The 20,120-nt window shown below is 35.3% G+C and overlaps 1 protein-coding gene across 7 annotated transcripts in view; it reads left to right on the top strand.

Annotated features, from left to right (window-relative positions):
• Positions 1–20,120, top strand: part of mwh (multiple wing hairs) — a 50,703-nt gene that overhangs the window by 26,668 nt on the left and 3,915 nt on the right. For 6 of the 7 annotated variants that reach the window (XM_087412741.1, XM_087412744.1, XM_087412743.1 and 3 more), the window contains 3 exons: positions 6,130–6,202; positions 10,362–10,591; positions 18,885–19,176. In XM_087412741.1, the coding sequence (XP_087268867.1) occupies positions 6,130–6,202; positions 10,362–10,591; positions 18,885–19,176 (595 nt within the window). The remainder of the gene's footprint in view (positions 1–6,129; positions 6,203–10,361; positions 10,592–18,884; positions 19,177–20,120) is intronic. The other variant, XM_087412745.1, reaches the window with a different exon arrangement.

The following is a 20,120-nucleotide window of genomic DNA, read 5'->3' as shown; positions in this document are numbered from 1 at the left end:
GAATTATTTTAAACGAATTCTGCTGTCCGTATACATTTCTTCTTATATTCTAACCCAATTATATAGTAATTCTTCTTAAAAATAAAAAATAACTACAAAATTGTGTTACCTAACACATATATTTATGTGTAGACTTGTCGCCTACATGCAGCTGATCGAATTAGAGATATGGTACGATATTCAAATAATCTGGATCGTTGCTCGCTCAAGCAATTTCACACCAACAAAACAAACGATTTTATACCAATAAAACGAGCAGATCCAATCTCACATTTATTATCATCCTAGTGGTCATAGTTTTTCCTGTCTCTCTCTCTCTCTCTCTCTCTCTGTCGTCACATTTTTCTCTTTCGTTCAATCGCATCTACGATTCATCGCAGGACGAGATCTATAATCAACATATATATAGACCGGTGGCTTTTCCCTCGAGATCCTGATTTGAACGCGTCCTGAATCTTCCTCTTCCTAGATCGAGGTCATCGGGCCTTTTTAAATGTATTTTACGATGCGTGACGAACGAAGCGCTTAGATGTGTTTGATAAGAATACGATCCCATTATATCGGAACGATGAAACTGTCATAATATTCGTAATGGGCACATATATGCTTTGAGTGACGTTTTTAAGTGACATGAAGCATATTACTTGGAATAATAATAATAAGAAGAAGGAGAAGAAACTTAGTTTTGGATAGAAATCATCTGTTTCGGGAATCATCCCTGATTTACGAAGAAATGTAGCGTGACTTGGAAGATTAAGGACTTATTTCCATATTGATTATCTAATAAACATAATATAGACTATGCACGATATCGTGATTACAATTTACGATGATACACGAGTGAAGTATATATATATATCTATATTTTTCCGTACCATCTACCGTACACGCACAAACTTTAATATGCTTTAAATGACTCTAGGCAATTCATTATTCATCGGTTTAGTATGTGAGATTATTACAAATCCCATGACAGTGTAGTTAAAGTTAGTATAGTTATTTCATAGCGGATAATATCATAATTGTTATCACATAAACATCTCGGAGCGTAAATAGCTTTATATTATTGCTGCAACGTAAAAAGATAAAATAAATACGCATAAAAATCAATGTATAAATTCGCGTTACTTCAACGATTCTTACATTTTATTCTTAATTCTGCATCGCTCGATCAATTCAATGATTTCGATCGGTTATAAGAATGAATTACATATATAAAAATATTCGAGTTCGCTCTGACAAATCCGAGAAAGCTCGACGTATACAGGCGAAATGTGCACGGAAAAAAAAAAAAAAAAAAAAAAATAAATAAATTGGGTTGTTCAGCAAACCTATAACTTACTGCGCGAATTCAACATTTGTAACTAAGAGGATTTGACAAATCACGAATGTTATTCATCTGTCAACTTTGCTACTTTAACATAGAAAATTGATTGTCCGTATATTATGACTATAGATTCGCTGAATCAGTGAAGTTTTCAGCTGTGTTTTTTCCCATGTAGTGTTACATTATTACCGCACAAAAGCTCACGAGCTCCGGCGGGTTTTTGCAGCCCCCTCGGGGAAAATACAAACGTATTTCTTTTGCAATCGGCGAGGAATCAAGTATGGAAGACGGACTGCATTTCCGGGCATCGGCTCGGTTAGCATTCCAGCGTGCATAGCTCCCGGAACAGTCATAACGGAAAAATCCTTCTGGACTCACGTGTATTCCGCTAATGGTCGTCAAGATCGACGATCCGAGGGTCCCGGGGATCGTGGCGCCTCTTCTCGCGTCTCGGCGCCCCGAACGCGAACGTTCGAGTCTTCTTCGAGAGACGTTCTCCGCTCATCCGCGCTGCGATATATCTGATGCGGCGAACACTCGGAACACTCGACGGAAAGCATTACGAGCATCGTGATGCTTACAATGTCTTCCTCTCCTGCCCCCTCTTCTACCCCTCACAATCGTTCTAGCGATGACCTCTTCTTGCATTCAACCTTCTTGTACCCAGACGCTCAGTACGACCTCGACTTTAATAATCATGGAACACGGATACCTGTAGCGTTGCTTCCACTGTAGATACCTACGCTACTTTGTTGATACCATTTTGTCAATTGCATTTGTATCGTCGTTACAGTAGTCGTTCTTGGGTAGAGTGTCTTGATAGGCTTTTTACAATAAGCCATTGTCTAAGTTTAAGTCCTAAACGTGAAAAAATCGATGACTATGATCAATTTCTTGAATTTTTAGCACAATTAAAATCTTTCGTCGATCTCTCAAACGGAAAAAAAATGAGAAGAAGGAAATTGGTTATCAGTTATTTGCTAGTGGAAATTCGGTCAAATTGACCGAACTCTCCGTTGTTACGAGTCGATGATCTGGTATTAGATCTGCCGACATTTTTCGTTACGCAACAGTTCGACCAGACGGGAATAATCGCTTTAACGAGTCGCGGCACCTCGTTACGCTCCACAGTACCTATCAATTTTCTACACAATGAACGAGCCCCCCTGTACTTTTCTCGATGGCTCTGCAAGTTTGAAAATGCCTTTTCATCTCGACGCTAAAGAGAATCATTTGACGATGGCTGAATATGTTGTTTTGAAATGATTACTCCGTAAGTTGTTTCACATTACGAGTGCGCTGAATATTCTTTCGATCTTTAGTCACATTAATTGATACGAAGGTGTCGTAAAGATTTAATTGACGAGAAACGTTAGATCAACGAAGCGAGAGAAAAATTCAATTTTCTCAAGTCGTCGTAACGAGACAGATGAACGACGTTACGTTCTTCAGTTACAATTAGATATTTCGTCGCGATTGTCTTCGGCGTCTCTTCGAACGCATTCCTGTGTATTCTATGTAGAACGTACGTAACTTATACATGGCTGAATCAACTGAATGCACATGGCGGGAAACGCAACACGCTCCCATCGCATGCTTGTAACGTAAGAACGCGCATTGTACAATTGAATGTATTAATTATTTCTTTTATTAGTTAACAGTTATCCGACTGCTTCTCGATATCGGAAGCAGATTTTTCCTTCACACTCTGAGCAGGACTTCTTAGGAAGGGACACAAAAGAGATTATATGAAAATAGCGAACGCAGATGTAACAGAATTTCTCTATATATTTCTAAGAAGAAAGTACTTAATCTTTCTGTAAAATAAAACATTCCTCCTGTTCTACTTCCGCTCCGCACTATAGATATATTTATCACATGACACGATTGCATGACAATATTAAGAAAAAAATAGAGAAAGAAAGAGAGGACGAGCAAGGACACTTATTTTTGTGAGAGAAAGAGAGAGAAGGGGAGAGCGTACGTAATTTCTACTTCCATTCCCGGAGGAAGGATTCCTGAATAACAAAATAGCTTGACGATTTCAGATAAGGGAGGTTCTATCATAGTCTCGTCATAATCTAATATCTAATCGCAAGATAACCGGTGGTCCGCTGACAGTCTAATGTGCATTACGGAAATCTATGGCTGGTACCGCGTACGGTGGCGAATTGTTTAGTAACCGCGAAGAGATACGGAAGGAGCGTGGGCCGTTTTAATGCTATTAAAGCACCGCGCGTGTACATACGCACATACGTACATACGTGTGCCGTGCCGGCATGGTAGATCTGATAATGGTAGACGCGTAGATACGCACATATATCGGGTAATCCACGCGTGCATATGTGTGACTAACCGCTCTCGCGCGCGGGTCAATGCCTCGGCTGTTTCCGAGTAGTAGGTACGCACTCTTACGTCGCGTACCTTTTCCTTCGCGTTATATTCAAGCGTGCGTTTCAAGCGCACACGCATCGCACGCACGTACGCACGTGAGGGATGACCACGCGCGACATTCAAGAGCGATATACGTACCGGAGGCTCGTATTCGGAACGCGCTTTTTTCTTTTCTCTGAAATTCTATAGTATGCGTAACGTAAATTGTAGCACGTTAGCGTGCTAACATCGCTGCAAGCGCGTAATCTTTGAAAAGTCGGCATCCCACTCTCAGAATTTCAATATCGATGGAGTTTTTTTTTTAGTCGAGAATTTTAAAATTATTGTGTTTGATAGAAAGTTTAATTAAAGTGAGTAAATTGAAAAAAAATGTAAAGAAATATATCCAGAATCCAGAGATTTGCTTATCCATTAATAATAATATACGATATAATCCTTAAATACAAATCTCTTAAGTCGTTATTTAACTCCTTTAAAAGTGAGATTTTATATCGAATTAATATTAGAGTAAGAAATTAACTGATCAAAGAACTCGACGAGTAAATCGAAAGCATAATCGTGAAATAGTATTTCGTTAATTTTTCTAAATTAAAATCGTGTTACGTGAAAAAACGTCTCTGAGCGGAAAATCGTAAGCGTGATAAGATTTATAGTGATGCTTAATATACCGGTTGTAACGTAGCGCTAATGTTACGAATAGTAACCTTTAAATCGAATTACGGGAATCAGTGATTACGGTTACGGTGATTTGTAAGGTTACGACGTGACCATCAACATCATGGTACATCTCCGATCCACTCGGCTTGCCATCGAGGCATCGAGGCATCGATGCACGATCATACGGTTGATCGTGACCGCGACACGATCGTAACTCGTTATTATCATAGCCAACCTACAAAACTAAGCATCCGTGGTACTTGTCCTCGTAATGTATGTAGAATCATTGCGCTACGTATCATCGGACCGTGAAATGCCAGAGTGGCTCGCAAGAAGAGTTTCGCCTTTATCTCGACGGATAAGAGATTATATCTGCGTATCTCAGACAGGTGTGTGCAAGTGTGAAACGCAATTACTCGCGCGATAACCAGAATCTTTCGCGCTAATACAATTGCGATTATTACAGCGGGTAAAAAATGTAACGTGACGTTGCGATATAAATTACATATTCGAACGAAGCAATTACGTATTCAAAAGCTAATAATGGAAGATCCCCTTATTAGAGAGTTTTCTCTTTACTGGACGAATTTAATTTCCGATAGAGAATTTTCCGCATACCTTCAAATATTAAGTACAATACGTATCGTAAAGGCTTCTTAGGCTTAGAAAGCTTATCGAGAAATTCAATCAGCGTATCCTCTGTATTTTGCGATCGGATCTCGATTACGTATGCATATGTTTCTCGAGAGAAAGAATGTAAATGAATACCAACAATCGAACGGAGTAGAGAACGTAGTTATACGAATGAAATTAAAATTTCTACTTTTGTTACGATAAACTGAATAACGCATGCGAAGCTGCTGATGGCGCGCCATCGCCTCCGTTCTGGCGGAACGCACCGCGTGAGTGAGGTACCGTTTGAAAATACCACGAAGCAAATTCCGCGGAGTCGTTCTACAGCGCGGACGATCGACAGCACGGACGATCGAGTACGCGTGCGATGTGCACGGTTCTCTAATTAAATGCAACGTTCTGCGATTCATCGATTGTACGGAAACGAAGAAGCGTAGAACTACTACTTTTCAAGATGGACGTCAAGGTGCACGTCCTGTCTTGACATTCTTTTTTCGCCCCGCGTTTTATTCGAATTCGACGCGCTAAGAATGTCACTTCCGTTTCTTCATCGCAGTAGCCATATTCGACTGCGATATCGGAAACGATATGTTATAGAATTTTTTTTCGTCCTACACTACAAAATAAATTCATTCTTTTCGAACATTGTCAACGCGTAGATTAAAATGCACGTACCAAACATTTCTTTACAATGAATTTATGAATAGAAATATAATACTTGTGAAGAAGATGGAAATGTACTAAAAAATATGTACTAGTAATATTGTAAAATTGCTAATTTTGGCGTATAGTAGGAAAAAAAATAAATCACGTTTATTTCTTTTTTTTTTCTTTATTCTCTTTTATACTCTAAGAACACTGTAACGAAAGAATAAGATTAATATTTTAAAAAATTTGATAACAGTCGTAAGACTTCTTTTTTCTACGTTTCAACGCAGTTCAAACTTACTTTGTCTCGTTAATAATGCATGTATTTCAATTGTTTGCAACAGATTTTTAATTTCAAATGTATGTAGTGTTTTTAAAATAAATAATACGACAATCCGTCTATCTATATCTTCTTAAATCAAAAGAGTAACGCCCGTAATTTAATTTGTGAATAATTTGTGATTTTTCAGCGAGTCAGACATGGCGCCCAATGCGGAGGAGGAACTGCTGGTTGTGAAACCATGGGGACCGCAACCAGAAAAGGTAGTGTCATATGTAGAGACAACGTTAAGTAAATTACTATGTAACGAATACGCTGACGCGATTGTTCGCGTGTTGGCTTGCCGGCGTGTAAACGGCGCGGAAGCTTTATGATATAACTCGAGTCGCGTTAACGGCCGTTCCATGCATACGACGACCACGACAGGATGTTTCCGATTAGCATATCTTTCAACTTCGAGTAAATATACACAGAAGACAGGCTGGACCGGCAAAACGACCGATCCTTATTTTGCTCTACACCGTGAGAACTCCATCATCTCGACTTGGTTCGCGCACATGTGACAAGAAAGAGAGTATTAATATTAAGAGAATAGAATTGGCCTTTCAAGCTAAAGTAGCAAGTTACTTCTCACCTTGACCTTGTCGCTAACGGCATACGTGCATATATACAGCTTGATTATATATTGCATACGCCTATCTCATAAATACTCTCATATGTTTTTCCTGCTACTTATAGTATTTCGTTATATATATGAGATAACATACCATATATCTCGTACTATCGTATACGATTACATAATGAACATCAATTTCCATGGCTCTTTTCCAGTTAATCAAATGTAGATGTCTTGATATTTCAATCGCGATCATTAGCGGATCTTAATCATGTTATTGAAATTTTTAGTTTATAATAATTCGTATTACTACTAGTAATTCGGGGCTCGGTTTTATTTCAAAATTTAAATTTATTTAAATATATATTTTAAATAAAGGAAAAATGAAAACGTTATTTAATATTTATTATTTCAAATAACTTCTTCTGATCTATTTCTTATTTAATATTTTAGATAAGTTTTTGAAACTTATTTTATATTTTTTATTTTAAGTAAGTTGTATCAGCTTTTTTATCAAGTTTGTATTTTAAATAATTTTCTGGAACCTGTTTTATATTTTTCATTTTAAATAAATTCTATCAGTAATTATATTATCGATCCGTCAATAAAAGTGACGGTGAGTAGTTAAATTATAGTATGTTTATAATGAAGTATAGCATGTATGGGATACAAGATGTACCCACATATGATCCGTTTCAATTTTCTACCTGTGGTTCGCGAAGAGTTAATATTATTAAATATTAATTATAGGCTATAGTTATTAAAAGACTGAAACGTTATACTTATAAATGTATATTCATATATTCAAATAAACAAAACCATTAAAAATAGAACAATAGGCTCGTGCAACGCAATATAATCAAGACTTAATAAGCCTTGACTCATTAAAATAGTGTTTACTACTTGAAACTTTTAAAGTACATATTTCTTATTTTATATTTTAAGTAAGTTTTTAAAATCAACTTATCATTTAAAATAAAAGACAAGTTATTTTTCTATTTTAAATAAAAGTTATTCTATATTATACAATAAAATAAATAAATGTATTTTCGGGTCCTATTTCTTATTTAATATTTTAAATAAATTCTTGGAACCTATATTTTATATTTTTTATTTCAAATAAGTCGTATCAGTTACTTTTACGATTTTATATTTTAAATAAGTCGTATCGATTATTTTACCGAGCTCTGGTCAATTAATATAGTCATAAAGATAATTATGTTTTATCGATTTATTGTATGTGTTAATTCGATCAAAAGGTATCGCCGCCACCGGATACACATTGAAGTAGTTTCACTTTAACGCACGTGAAAGTCAAAGCTTTTACGAGTGTTAAGATCGAAATTGCTCAATCGTCGGATGAAAATGGAAATCGTGGACGAACTCGAAATTAGATCGACTGTGACGAGATATCGTGTGCAGTCATATGCGATGTTCCATCGTTGCGGGAAAGTCTCGACGGCGATTTCACTTAAATTGCGGAAGGGATTCATAAAAAGAATAAAAAAACTGATGGCGTACCGAAAGCGTTGTTATTGAGACTTTCAATAAATCATCAGTTTTATAACTGATGATCAGGCATGCGCCAACATTGGCTTTTTTTCACTCCAAGTTAAAATTTTAGAAAAGGGGGAAGGGAGAGGGAAAGCGAGGAAAAATTCATTTCCTGACATAAAACGCGAGCGCGCATCTCCGTAAGTTAATTAATAAGCAAATTATATTTATGATCGTAATTGCTATACAATCTTATCTTTCATCGTCACGATGTCACGTAAAGACAAGCCAAAACGAAGACAACATCGGCACGCGTCGTACCTCGCTGTAACGAGATCCAATCATGAATGTTCCTAGATAATAGCAACAAGTACTGAGCATGATTGATCGTGCTAATGATCCTCTCACGTCGTATAATAGATTAAAATTTATATTTTCTAAAAGCCATCAAATTTTCTCTCATGAAAGATATTTTACTTTTTACGATTGCATACGTAAGCTGCACTGTTTTTTTTACAAAAACTCTGTTGGATAGCAGTGTGGACGTATCGCTGCAATTTCGTTCATAAATAATAATACCATTGCATCCGTACAGATCTTCCATTTTTACATCTTTTTATAATCTTACAAATTGACTGAATAAAATTGATATTCTAAAAATTCAATGCGAAAGATAACAAAGAATATTTATCTTCGAGGCGATGTGTATGTAGGAAAAAAAATTAATGCATCAGTGATTGATCAGGTAGACTGGTGCATATAAACAACGTTACGAAATTATATCAAGATATTCTCATAGTTACATTGTGCTCTCCGTTCTCATTTGTAAATAGTGTTTATTTATTCGCGTACCACAACCGCGAGTGAATGCAGTCGCTGTGCAATAATACGGTGTCTACAGACCAGATGTATGACCGCAAACCAGAGATACAAGAATATCGAGGGTTTTCTGATTTCCTTTCTATTTTGTTCCTCCTCTTATTTTTCTTTCAAATCATCTAGAGTAAAATGCGTCTGTATTTTTTACTCATATCATTTCTCTATATCAATATCTGCTTTTTATTTGTGCGAATAAAAACGAAACAATTTTTATTCTACAATTCTGATATAATTTATTTAACTGAAAGTTTTCTGAACATATTCTCCAATTTTGTCTATTATGTTATGATTTCGCAAAATATTAACTCATTCGATTAACCTTGCTCTTTCGTTTAATAAATGTAAATTGTTTTAAATTAAAATAGAATAACTGTACTAAGCTTACGGGAATTATTCTAAATGTAATTGACTCATTTGAATAATTTATACGTTTATACTGCTTCCGTGTGCGTCAATAGCGGATTGTTTCATAATTTATACATTCTGCATTAACCGTAAGCACGAAAGTAAATGAATTTTACGTAATTTGTTCGCTTCAAGTACAATACATACATTTTAACAAGAAAGCATCGCTGATTAGAATCGCTTCTCTCCTGAAATACTTGAAAGTAGGAAACACTTATATGTATGTATATTTTTTATTATCACAACTCAAATAGAATAAGTTTATTCACATAAGTTTATATTATTACGATCAATACATAATTTCAGTTTTGATATTGATGGAAATCGACATATAGCATTATTGCATAACAGATTTATTTGTCATGCAGAGAAATTTTAGATTAACGGCGCATTTTCTGTTTTATTGTAATTTCCTCTCTGTATTTGTTTAGAACTTTTTAATCTCTAAAATATAAATTTTAAATGTAGTTTAATCTACAATATATTTGTAATTGACAGAAATCAAACTGTACAAACGATTGGTTTTAATTATCGATTCTAGTTTCATTACTGCAACTATTCTCCTCGTAGCAGCATCCAGCTACCGCTGCAACTTATAGTTAGAAAAGACGATAATCACTATGATCCTATCAATTTATGGTTGAAGGCGCCCTGAAATTAACCGTAGATATCTTTCTATCTTTCGACATAAATATTTCATACGTGTAAGGGACCAATAATTCGTGTGCTCTTTGAGATTTATTCGAGTGAAGTATAAAATACAGCGATGCTAATTCTGCATAGATTAATAAATTGACTCTTTAAGTTAAGACGACATTTTAAACGACTTTTGATTTCGTCATTGTTTTAATAGTTTTAAAAGAGTTTCATTTCGTACGTTCATCACAGAAGGGAATCGTAATATAATACAATGTCACTCTCAATGTAAATAGAAAAACGTTATTAATTATATAAATTAATATTCCATGGAAAATAAATAAAATAATTTAAAGAGCCTTGCTAATTAGATAATCAAACTGTTCGCACAGGAACGCTTAAGGCCACCCACGTACAATGCCGAAGATTACGCAATCGCGTTGAGACGATGGGGAAGACGCCCATTAGGAACCGTTCAAGACTCTCAAGGTACTTTGCCGTCGACAACCAGTTCGAGTTCCGGTTACGCATCCGGAAGTGGCGAGATGACCTTGAGACAATTCACATCGGTCAGCGAGCTTTTAAATAAGCTCAGAGCCGATCTCAGACTTGCCTTTCCCAGGTTAGTACCCATCTAATTAATCACTTGTCTAATTAATCACTAACAAATAATTATAATAGATTGATTTTTGCCGCTCGCTAATGTAATTGTCTATGTACTTAATAGATTCATTTGATTTGCGGTTTCACAGTTATAAATTAATTTCTAAACGCGCCGGTAGGATATCAAAAAGAGAAATCAAGATTCAAAGGATAAGTTTTTCAAAGATTTGGAATTCTTCTTTTTTAATGTCGTACGTACCTTTAACGCATCTGTTTATTATTGGACGATTATAAAAAACAATTCTACAGGAAGTGATTACTATTCATTTTGTAACATGGATTAGTTCAGTCTCATATTCTCAGAATAGCAAATTTCTGTAGATACACGCGAGAAACGCACGCGGAAGTATGAAATGTGAATTATTTGTGAACGATTAAAATAACACTCACTGTTCGTGCTCCCTAGGTGGAACTAATGACGAGAGAGATGTAAGATATTAATCTCGCGAGAGTTGCAAAGTATAAATTGAAAAATTAAGCATTTAAAATTTATAAAAAGACTTAGAGCCTGTGCGCAAAAATTCAAATTCCCACGTTTGTGCTCCGAAAAATTTTTTTATTTCGAGTTGTATCTTAAAAATGATATTCCTGGGAATGCGACGAATAAGAGAAATTATCCATCGAATATTCGTCGAATGTAAAAAAAAAAAAACATACGCAGAATCAATTTACAGTTACCTTTTACAGTTTTTTTTCTCACGGAGAAATAGAAGATGGATAAATAGCAAGTCCAATATACGAAACGTTCCAGCTCGTCGAAATACTTTCCTCTCAATCGCGACACTAATCGTTTTATTTACTACTTGAGAATTCTTGTACATTTTGCAAGGGCAATGTCCGAAAATGAATATCTAGCATAGAATAAATTAATTAAATAGATAAAAATATATATATATATATATATATATATATATATATATATTTCTCGTGTTATACACTGTCATACGCAACAAGCGAGATGTCTGAAGAATTAATCACAATTCTAAACTGATACGTCATAAAAATTATTTACACGATTAGAAAAGTGATGCTGAAGGCATAATGCGCAACCGTGTGCAACGTTCACGCCTGTTAAGTCCGAAGGTGATTAAGAATCGCGCGTTATCGTTAGAATTTTTCTTCCTGCCTGTCAATGCCTCACACCGCTAGTCGGAAGATCGATGATGTTTGTCTCGCGTCGAGACGTCGAGACGCTTGAGGCACGTTTATTCGTATTGATTTGTAGTACCTAACGCAGCAGTAAGAGCTACCTAATTGGTCGTAATAATGAAATCGCAATAACAATCTTATTCCTAGCATCAAGTTTAATTATAACAATTTTAATATATAATAGCCTAAACCGCTAAATTCATTTTTTCCCTCTTATTTTTTAATATCATAACGTATAACTGATAATTAGATGATCGACTCGTTTTAGCCACGGGACGCAATTTCGCGGTTATTTTGAAAAATTACGATGTATCCTGGCGCAAATGATCTGCTATTTGTTCCGTGAGAAAGAGAGAGAGAGAGAGAAGAGAGAAAACGGATAGAAGAGCGCGAATCCGTTAACTTGGCAGATGATTAAAGACGGTGCTCAGTATTAAATTCTTCCACAGTCTGTCGTTGGTACAGCATGTTTTAAAGAACGAATGTTGATGGCTCTATCCTCCGCTTGTACACGTGCGTCATATGGCGGACGAGAATGTCCCAGATAAATGAGTTATAATACGTTGCACTTCTCGATGTCGGCGGATAACCCGTAAGTAGCGGCTTCGAATAACCGAATGCCGATATTACGGCTAACTGTATAGTGGCACACCGCTGCAAATCGATCTGGCCGAGCTTCACATCTTCCGTCTTTCCTGGCGAAACAGCTAAAACGACAGGTGTATCATTTACAACGAAGCCCTATTAGAGCTCCTAATTGTACTTTCATGGATTCATTGTACGTATAGCTCATACAGAATAGATCCTTAAGTAGACTTCCATATATTCTCATCCATAACGGTACTATTATAGTTACGAGACAATATTCTCCGTCAATAAAATTTTTACTTTATATTGACATATATCTACATATTGTAGATAGATAAATAGATGGAATATATATATGTATTAATAAATTATATATGATGAATTAATTATATACACATATATATAATTAATAATATGTATATATTCATTTATTCAATTATTATCATATTAATATACATATGTATATTAATATGATAATAATTGAATAAATGAATATGCTGTGTAAAGTAAATCTATTAAATCTGTCAAATTTAGTTTATACTATACTTCACTTTATTTCTTTATATTACTTTCATCAATCATATCGGTCGTCTAAAGTGAAGGCGACTTTCTAGTCAATTGATGGTCGACGCGGATATCGTCTTGAAAGAAGTTAAAAAAAATTTTACGATACGACAATTTCAAAGTGAGTATCAAATGGGAGGATGAAATCATTCGACTTTCTCTCAATAAAATCTATTTTGTCAAAATCTATTTTATTTATAATTTATTTCATTTCTTCGTGAGTACGTATGGGCGAAACTATTCAAATCAACTATTTCAAATCTTATAGTCTTAGAAACTTATATATATATATATGAAATTTATTTAATTAATAAAATATATATATAAATATAGAAATATTACAATTATAAATTTGTTTGTAATATAATAGAATAGAAAAACTGTGAATCAAATTTGCTTTTTTTATTCTTTCGAATCTTGTTTATTAGAAAATTACACACACACACACACACACTTTTACTTCTTTTTTAGATTAAATTCTTTTCTTAATTAGATGTAGTTAAACGATAAAATCTGCATATATATAATCTGATAGAGAAGATATCGTAACGTGATGATTTTTTTTTTACGCAGTCGTGAGCACAGAGAGAAAACGCACACAAATGTGTATAGTAAGAAACGAAGGTGGAGGTACATGAAGTCTCAATGAAGGATTATTACAAGCAAAACGAATCGGCTCTCTGATTAGTTCCCGAGAAATCATCTTGATTAGGTAATGGAAGAAATATATAAAAATATATAGGGAGCGAACTAGAAGAAGAGAAAAAAAAATCTTTCGGCCGTTTTTCTCTCCCTTTTTTCTCCCTTTTTGCTCCCTTTCGCACACCGAGCAAGTATTAGTCGCCTCGAAGGCGAAGCCTCGACCGGGCACCGAACCCGCCGTACACTCATAGTCCACAGGTGCTTCCGCTTGGCGTAATAACGAATGCATAACCGCTTCCTACTACACGCGTGATGAAAAAACGAGGAAATTTTTTCCCTCGCACGATATCAGACACCGCTGTTGCCGTCTTTTTGCGCGGCGCATGTCGATACGTTTGTCATTGTTTGCCTCTTCAAACGTCTGTTCTTTGCTGGTTATATTTCAACAGTTTTCTACGATGCGTATCTGGTTTCTTCATTGTCCTTTAAAGTGATCGCTGAATGCACGTATATCTTGTCCATTAGATCGTTCAATTATGATTATAATTAATTCTATCCGTATATCATTTATCGACGAGTTCTCACATATATATTTAATTACCATATCTATATTAAATTAAGTAAAAAATTAATTTCAGAAATAGATAGAAATTAATGTAACTAATCAAATATTACTAAGGCAAATCTAAGAAAAAACAATTTTTTAATTGATAAAATTTTATTTAATTCTTTTGTAACTTTATAATATGATTTCACGCAAATTTTAAATCGTATAAAACGGATTTAAAATCGTGATAAAGTATATATGTAACAACATGATAAAATCAATATTGTGCAATACTTCGAATTAAAGAAATTATGGAAGATTGTTGAAAATAAAGTCAATAATGAGCAAATTATGTGCAAACGGCATGAAAACGTCATTTTGTCGTGATGAGTATAATATTAAAAAATAAACTAGTACGTACAGGAATGTATCGTAGATGTTACTTCCATGAATTATATGCATACATTAGCATGCATTTGTACATGTAATATTGAGTTTATCCATCGCGATCAAAATATATTGTCGTTATCATGAACGTTTTATGCTTTATCAATATTCATGCGCCATGTGCTGTTCAGTGATCCATACGTTCTATCAGCTAATCTTGATACATATTCTTTTGAAATACAAGTTGCTCGATTTCATCCAGTCAATTTATCTTTTCGTTATGCACCATCTCGATCCTTATATGAAATGCTAATTGTCAAGAAGCTGCACAATATAAGGAAAAAAAACAAAAAAAAAACAAAAAAAAAACAAAAATTATTTGGAAGAAAAAATTGAACGTGGATCTATGGAATTCATAATTCTTATATTTATGACTGTCTTAAGTACAGTCTTAAGATGTCACGAACCAATCAGAGGGCTGTATTAGCATCTTAAAACATTACTTGAGACGGTCTTGAAATATGAATGGACTATGAATACCGTCCTACGACACTTAATAATATCAAGATAGCTTATATGTTTGGGCACGACTGTCGCGGCTGCATCGTGCGCTCGTTTTTTTTTCTTTTACTGTCACTCTCATCGTGCCTTCGAAGCTTTCGTTTTCTCCGCATCCAAACGCGGTCGTCGTGGACATTTTTACGGTGCGGACAACAAAGACGGATCCTTTGTATTTCGTGCACGTACTGCGCTATACCTCTGGTATCGCGATACCTAGCGCATTATGCATAATACGCCGGTAACATAATGCATCCATTGTTAAGAGAGAAGAACCGCTGTCTTTTTCTTCTCCTCTTACCTTCCTTTGTCGTTAAACGCGAGAGACGTCGACCGCAGCAGATATAAGAGGCATTTAACACTCATTTGCATGCTTGTGTATTCGATTCACTGCGTGTCACTCACACACCCCTCACACACACAGATGTGTGCTGTTTATAGCAATTTCCGTCTAGACAAAGGCCATTTCGATATATTTTTTTCGGCGAGTTATGTGTCCGAGTGTATATATATTAGGTGCGCAACTAAGTTCTCGCTGTTATTTTGATGAAAATGCTATCAAAATAACAGCGAGAACTTAGTTGCGCACCTAATATATATATACACACACTAAACATTATACATTCAAATCATTCGCCTTCGATAATATTCTCTAAGAGCTTTATTAATGCTCGATTCTTTGCAAACTCTAATGGGTCTATCGTGTAATAATCAGAGATTATACTTTCGTTCAATAGCCAGGAATTGTTTCATGGGATGAGGTAACGAGGCGTATTTCTCAGGATTGTTTTTTCTGCGCGAAAATGTGCCAAGTGAACATGATAATTGAAGAGGCATGTGGAGGCGATATGTTGCGAAAGTTAAATAAAGACACTCCGTACTGATATTATCTTTTTTCACTAGCACCTCTAACTGCTGTTATTGTAACATAACTACTTAATTTTCTTTAATATAAATTTTATTCAAAGTAATACGATTTAAGTAATACTGTTAGGAACGTATTTTTATTAAAATATTACCTTATTTTTTGTTTGATGTTTTGTAAAAATCGATATATACTCATCACTGTTTCGCCATTGATAAAATTATGTGAGAATTACATTATAAAAAAAATCAAGATTCCATTTAAAGATGTAGTTTTATTTCACGTTGTCATTTCTTTCTTATCAAAGATTTCTTTTTCATCAAAATGAATTTTTTTTCGGAATTGCACAACTTTTAAAAACCCCCCGCTATTTCAATATCTTATTTAATCATCAAGACATTCAAGTGAGTTAATTAAAATAAGACCACCCTGTATATAAATTTGTTTACATCTTTTTCCTTTATACCGTATTATATTCAAAGCCACAAAAATTGGCCACCATAACGTTGTAGAGGCCTGTTTTTTTTAACGAGTATACATTAATCCTCTTGCCTTCAAATATTCGATGCTCATTTCTACCTTCAATCGCAGCAATTCAGTCGCAGGATTTCACAGCTTCTTATTAGCCAAAAAAACACGTCAATTAGTTGTGGCGGCTCTTAATTTACGGTTTATGTGTATCATTTTCTTTCTCTTTCTTTCTCGTTTGCCGCTACATGTTGGCGAATAACGGAATGTTGCGCAACGATGCTATAAATGGCACGTGAGGCAGTATGGTCCTTCTTTGGTCCTGAATGCAATGCTTGACAATGCAACGGGATACTCATGCTAAATTTGGTACAGCATGATAAAATGCATAGAATTCTTCGTGATTGAATTTTTGATTCTCGATAGAATCTCTTTGAACGTTTGCTTATCGGTGGAAAATATGCGCTGTTAAGGTAATGCAGAATTTTCTTTTCGGCTCAACATCTCGCGAGGAGATGAAATAACAGATAAAGAGAATTCATGCGAGAAGAGAATCTCGTAGGAATTAAAAGGCATTTTCTCTTAATCATCGTATGATAGAAATTTTTTTCAGTCTGCGACTTACGATTATTTGTGAACAATTCAAGCAACATAACTCTCGTACAAAGACGAGAGGCCTCTTCTCTGTGCCATCTCTTTTATTACGCCATCGCGTGTCTTCTAAGCAGTGCTATTAAGAAAATTAAACCGATCGGAGGAAGTTCGAAACTACCTTAGCAATTACGATAGATTCGATGCGCGTCATTTCCACAAAATCGGAAAAAATTGCGAGTACTCGCACGAGTATGGACTTGTCACTGTGTGACAGGTATAACGTGTACTTTCCCATCCTTACACCTGTTTACCTTAAGGCGTTGCGAGTAGTTGTAAAGGGAAACCATCTCACGTTGCTTCTGCTGAATTGTATAAAGACTTCGTAAAAGGACACTCGGATCGATCAGAGAAACGCTAATACCACTCGATTTATAACATTATATGTAAAATTAAAAACGTGATCAAATCGAAGGATCATGGGATAAAATTGTCGAGCGAGTTTTTCGACTTTTAAAATATCGACGATTTAAAATATCTACTAACTATTCGATAATAACACTTGTTTTAAGTTAAACGAGATGAGTCTTATTTCTCTATAGCTAGTCTTAGAGAGAGATATAGAGAATGAGACGTAGATGTAGAGAAAGAGGAAGCCTTATTTATTCAATGATGTTAATATAACTTGTATAACTGATAGTATTCGAGGAAATGATGATTTGATTCTTATCGAGTGACAAGTGATGAAAAAGCTGTTCCGCAACAGCTTGGACAGGCCTCTCTTGTAATGTCTTTGTTAATATATTCAGGAGCGATGATGATCGATTCCTTCGTTCAATCACGAAGTCGCCCTCTCCGCTCTTGTGGTGACAATCTCAGAAAAAAAAAAACTGGCTAAGCTACACGCGCATAAACCGGATCGGTTTTCTTGTCGAGCGAGAAGCTTCGTAATTATGTAATTACTATCTTTTTTCTTTATATTTTCATATCTTCAACGCTTATGTGACGATTTTTATTCAAAACATAAGAATGTTATTACAACCTGTATTCATTGGCGTAACTACCGGTATGTTTAAGTTTAGATGAGAAATCTTCTTAGTCGTAAACATTTAATATCTGAAATGATGTACCTTCAATGGCAGAGTCATGATTCAAATATGCAGAATGACTGAGTTGCTTATGTATTCCATTTTCTATGTATTTTCTAGTATTAAACAGGTTTTTTACAATTAAAAAAATTTTGCAAAGCTTGTTTGCGAAATGATTTTTTGTTTTCTTACTTCTATCATTAAGAGAAAATAGATTATTGTATCTATCTTTTTTTTTTTTTTTTAGAAAAATAAAATCTAATTCCTACGAGATTCTGCACGAATCTCATTATCTTATTTCTTCACGAGCCGAAAAATTAGTTTCTTAAATTTTGATTTTTTAAAAATCCATTTTATTTTAACGTACCATATACCAGTGACTTTAATCTTATTACTTAAAGAGAAGATCCAAAAAGAGCTGAATATGTATATATATTAAATAATTATGTAGATTTAGATTCTGATCTTCTCTTTTTTGATTTTGATTTTTAACGAATAACATTAAAATATATTTATTAGAAGAAATTTGTGTGTGTACGTTATATCTATGTATACATATTCTTTATAGACGTCACACTCAAACAGTATTTCTATTATTAATAATTGAATTTCCATTTTTACTCGCAAGAAAATGTATGATCATGTATAATCAATGTAGTAAATATAAAATAATGAAAACAATGGGCGACACAGATCGTTAAGAACGCGGAAGTATGAAAAATAAGAAAATTTCGCCGTATCGTTACGATCATAGAGATGATGTCGAATATTCTAGTGACAAGTGATGATTTATTTTGTTTTCCAGCTTCGTGCAAGAGTTCGCCTCGCCGCCGGCGGATGGAATGACCCTACTGTTGGAGACTTTACGGGGCGTTCAACTGGCTCAAAGTTCACCCCCGAATTCGGGGCAGACCGGACCTAGGATCGGTACCAGAAGGGCTGCCCTGGACGAATTGGGGTGCGTGGAATGCCTGGCGGCATGCGGCGAACGATGCGCCGATGCACCGCGTCTATTAGTGCAGGCTCAACCTGGCCTCCTGGCTCTCGCGGTCTGTCTGACTAGTAGCCTCAACCGGTCCCGAGTTCTGGCTCTTCAGGTAACAATCGTCACTTCCGCTCGCGAAGCGTCGCGATACCGTTAGATAAAAAGAATCGATAAAAGAATCGACGGAGCTACCGCGTGGACGTCGCGCGAACATCGGCACGTTGTCGTGAAATAACGCGAGATTCTTCTGCCCCTTTCACGATATCATTTTCTTAGCTCTTTAGTTTACTTTACATTTCCAGCTCTAATATATTTTTGCCAAGTATACGTATAATTAATAAAAATTACACATATTATTTAATACAATTACGTATATTTAATTAAGTTCATTTTTTATTTTCTGCACATAAAGGCGGAACAGTGCTCGTCTCAAGGAATGGATTAATGTCAGAAAACAATAGTGACGTCTATTTCTTTTGATATCTGTGAGCCGTCGTCGTATCTTTTAATTGTGCTACTTGAAGTGTTTACACCTCGATGCGAATTGCGGTTACGAGTACAATTATGATAACAGTAATTCGATATACTTATGCACGATTAAGTGATAAAAATTCACTTACGAAGGAAATAAAGAAATTACAGTTACCAATGAAATAAAGCGCTAGTGGGTCACTTCATCTTACGCGATAAATTAATGCTCTCGGCTAATTTGGTCATTTTTTCTTAGTCGTCAAGACGGAGTCGTAAACGCGTGTTGCGAACAGAGGAGATACGCTTGATAGGCGGCGCCGTTATTTCGAAGGTGCTCACTGTCGAAACCAGTTTTTATCGTTTATCCGCCGAATATTATTCGAGAGCATTGGCTTCGTTTACAAACTTACATACCCGCATGTTATGTGGATGACGTTGGATCTGTTTTTTATTTTCCGGTACTCGAGATGTGTATACCTTGCGAGCGGATACAATCGTGCGATACAATCAGCAGTTGTCTAGTCGAGGCAGATAATTACACGGCATATGATCACAAATTTTGTAAATCTATGACTGTACAGTAAG

Source organism: Acromyrmex echinatior, chromosome 13 (genome assembly GCF_024713525.1).
Source record: "Acromyrmex echinatior isolate Ae372 chromosome 13, ASM2471352v2, whole genome shotgun sequence".
NCBI lineage: Eukaryota > Metazoa > Arthropoda > Insecta > Hymenoptera > Formicidae > Acromyrmex > Acromyrmex echinatior.
This window is presented reverse-complemented; position numbering and strand designations above follow the sequence as displayed.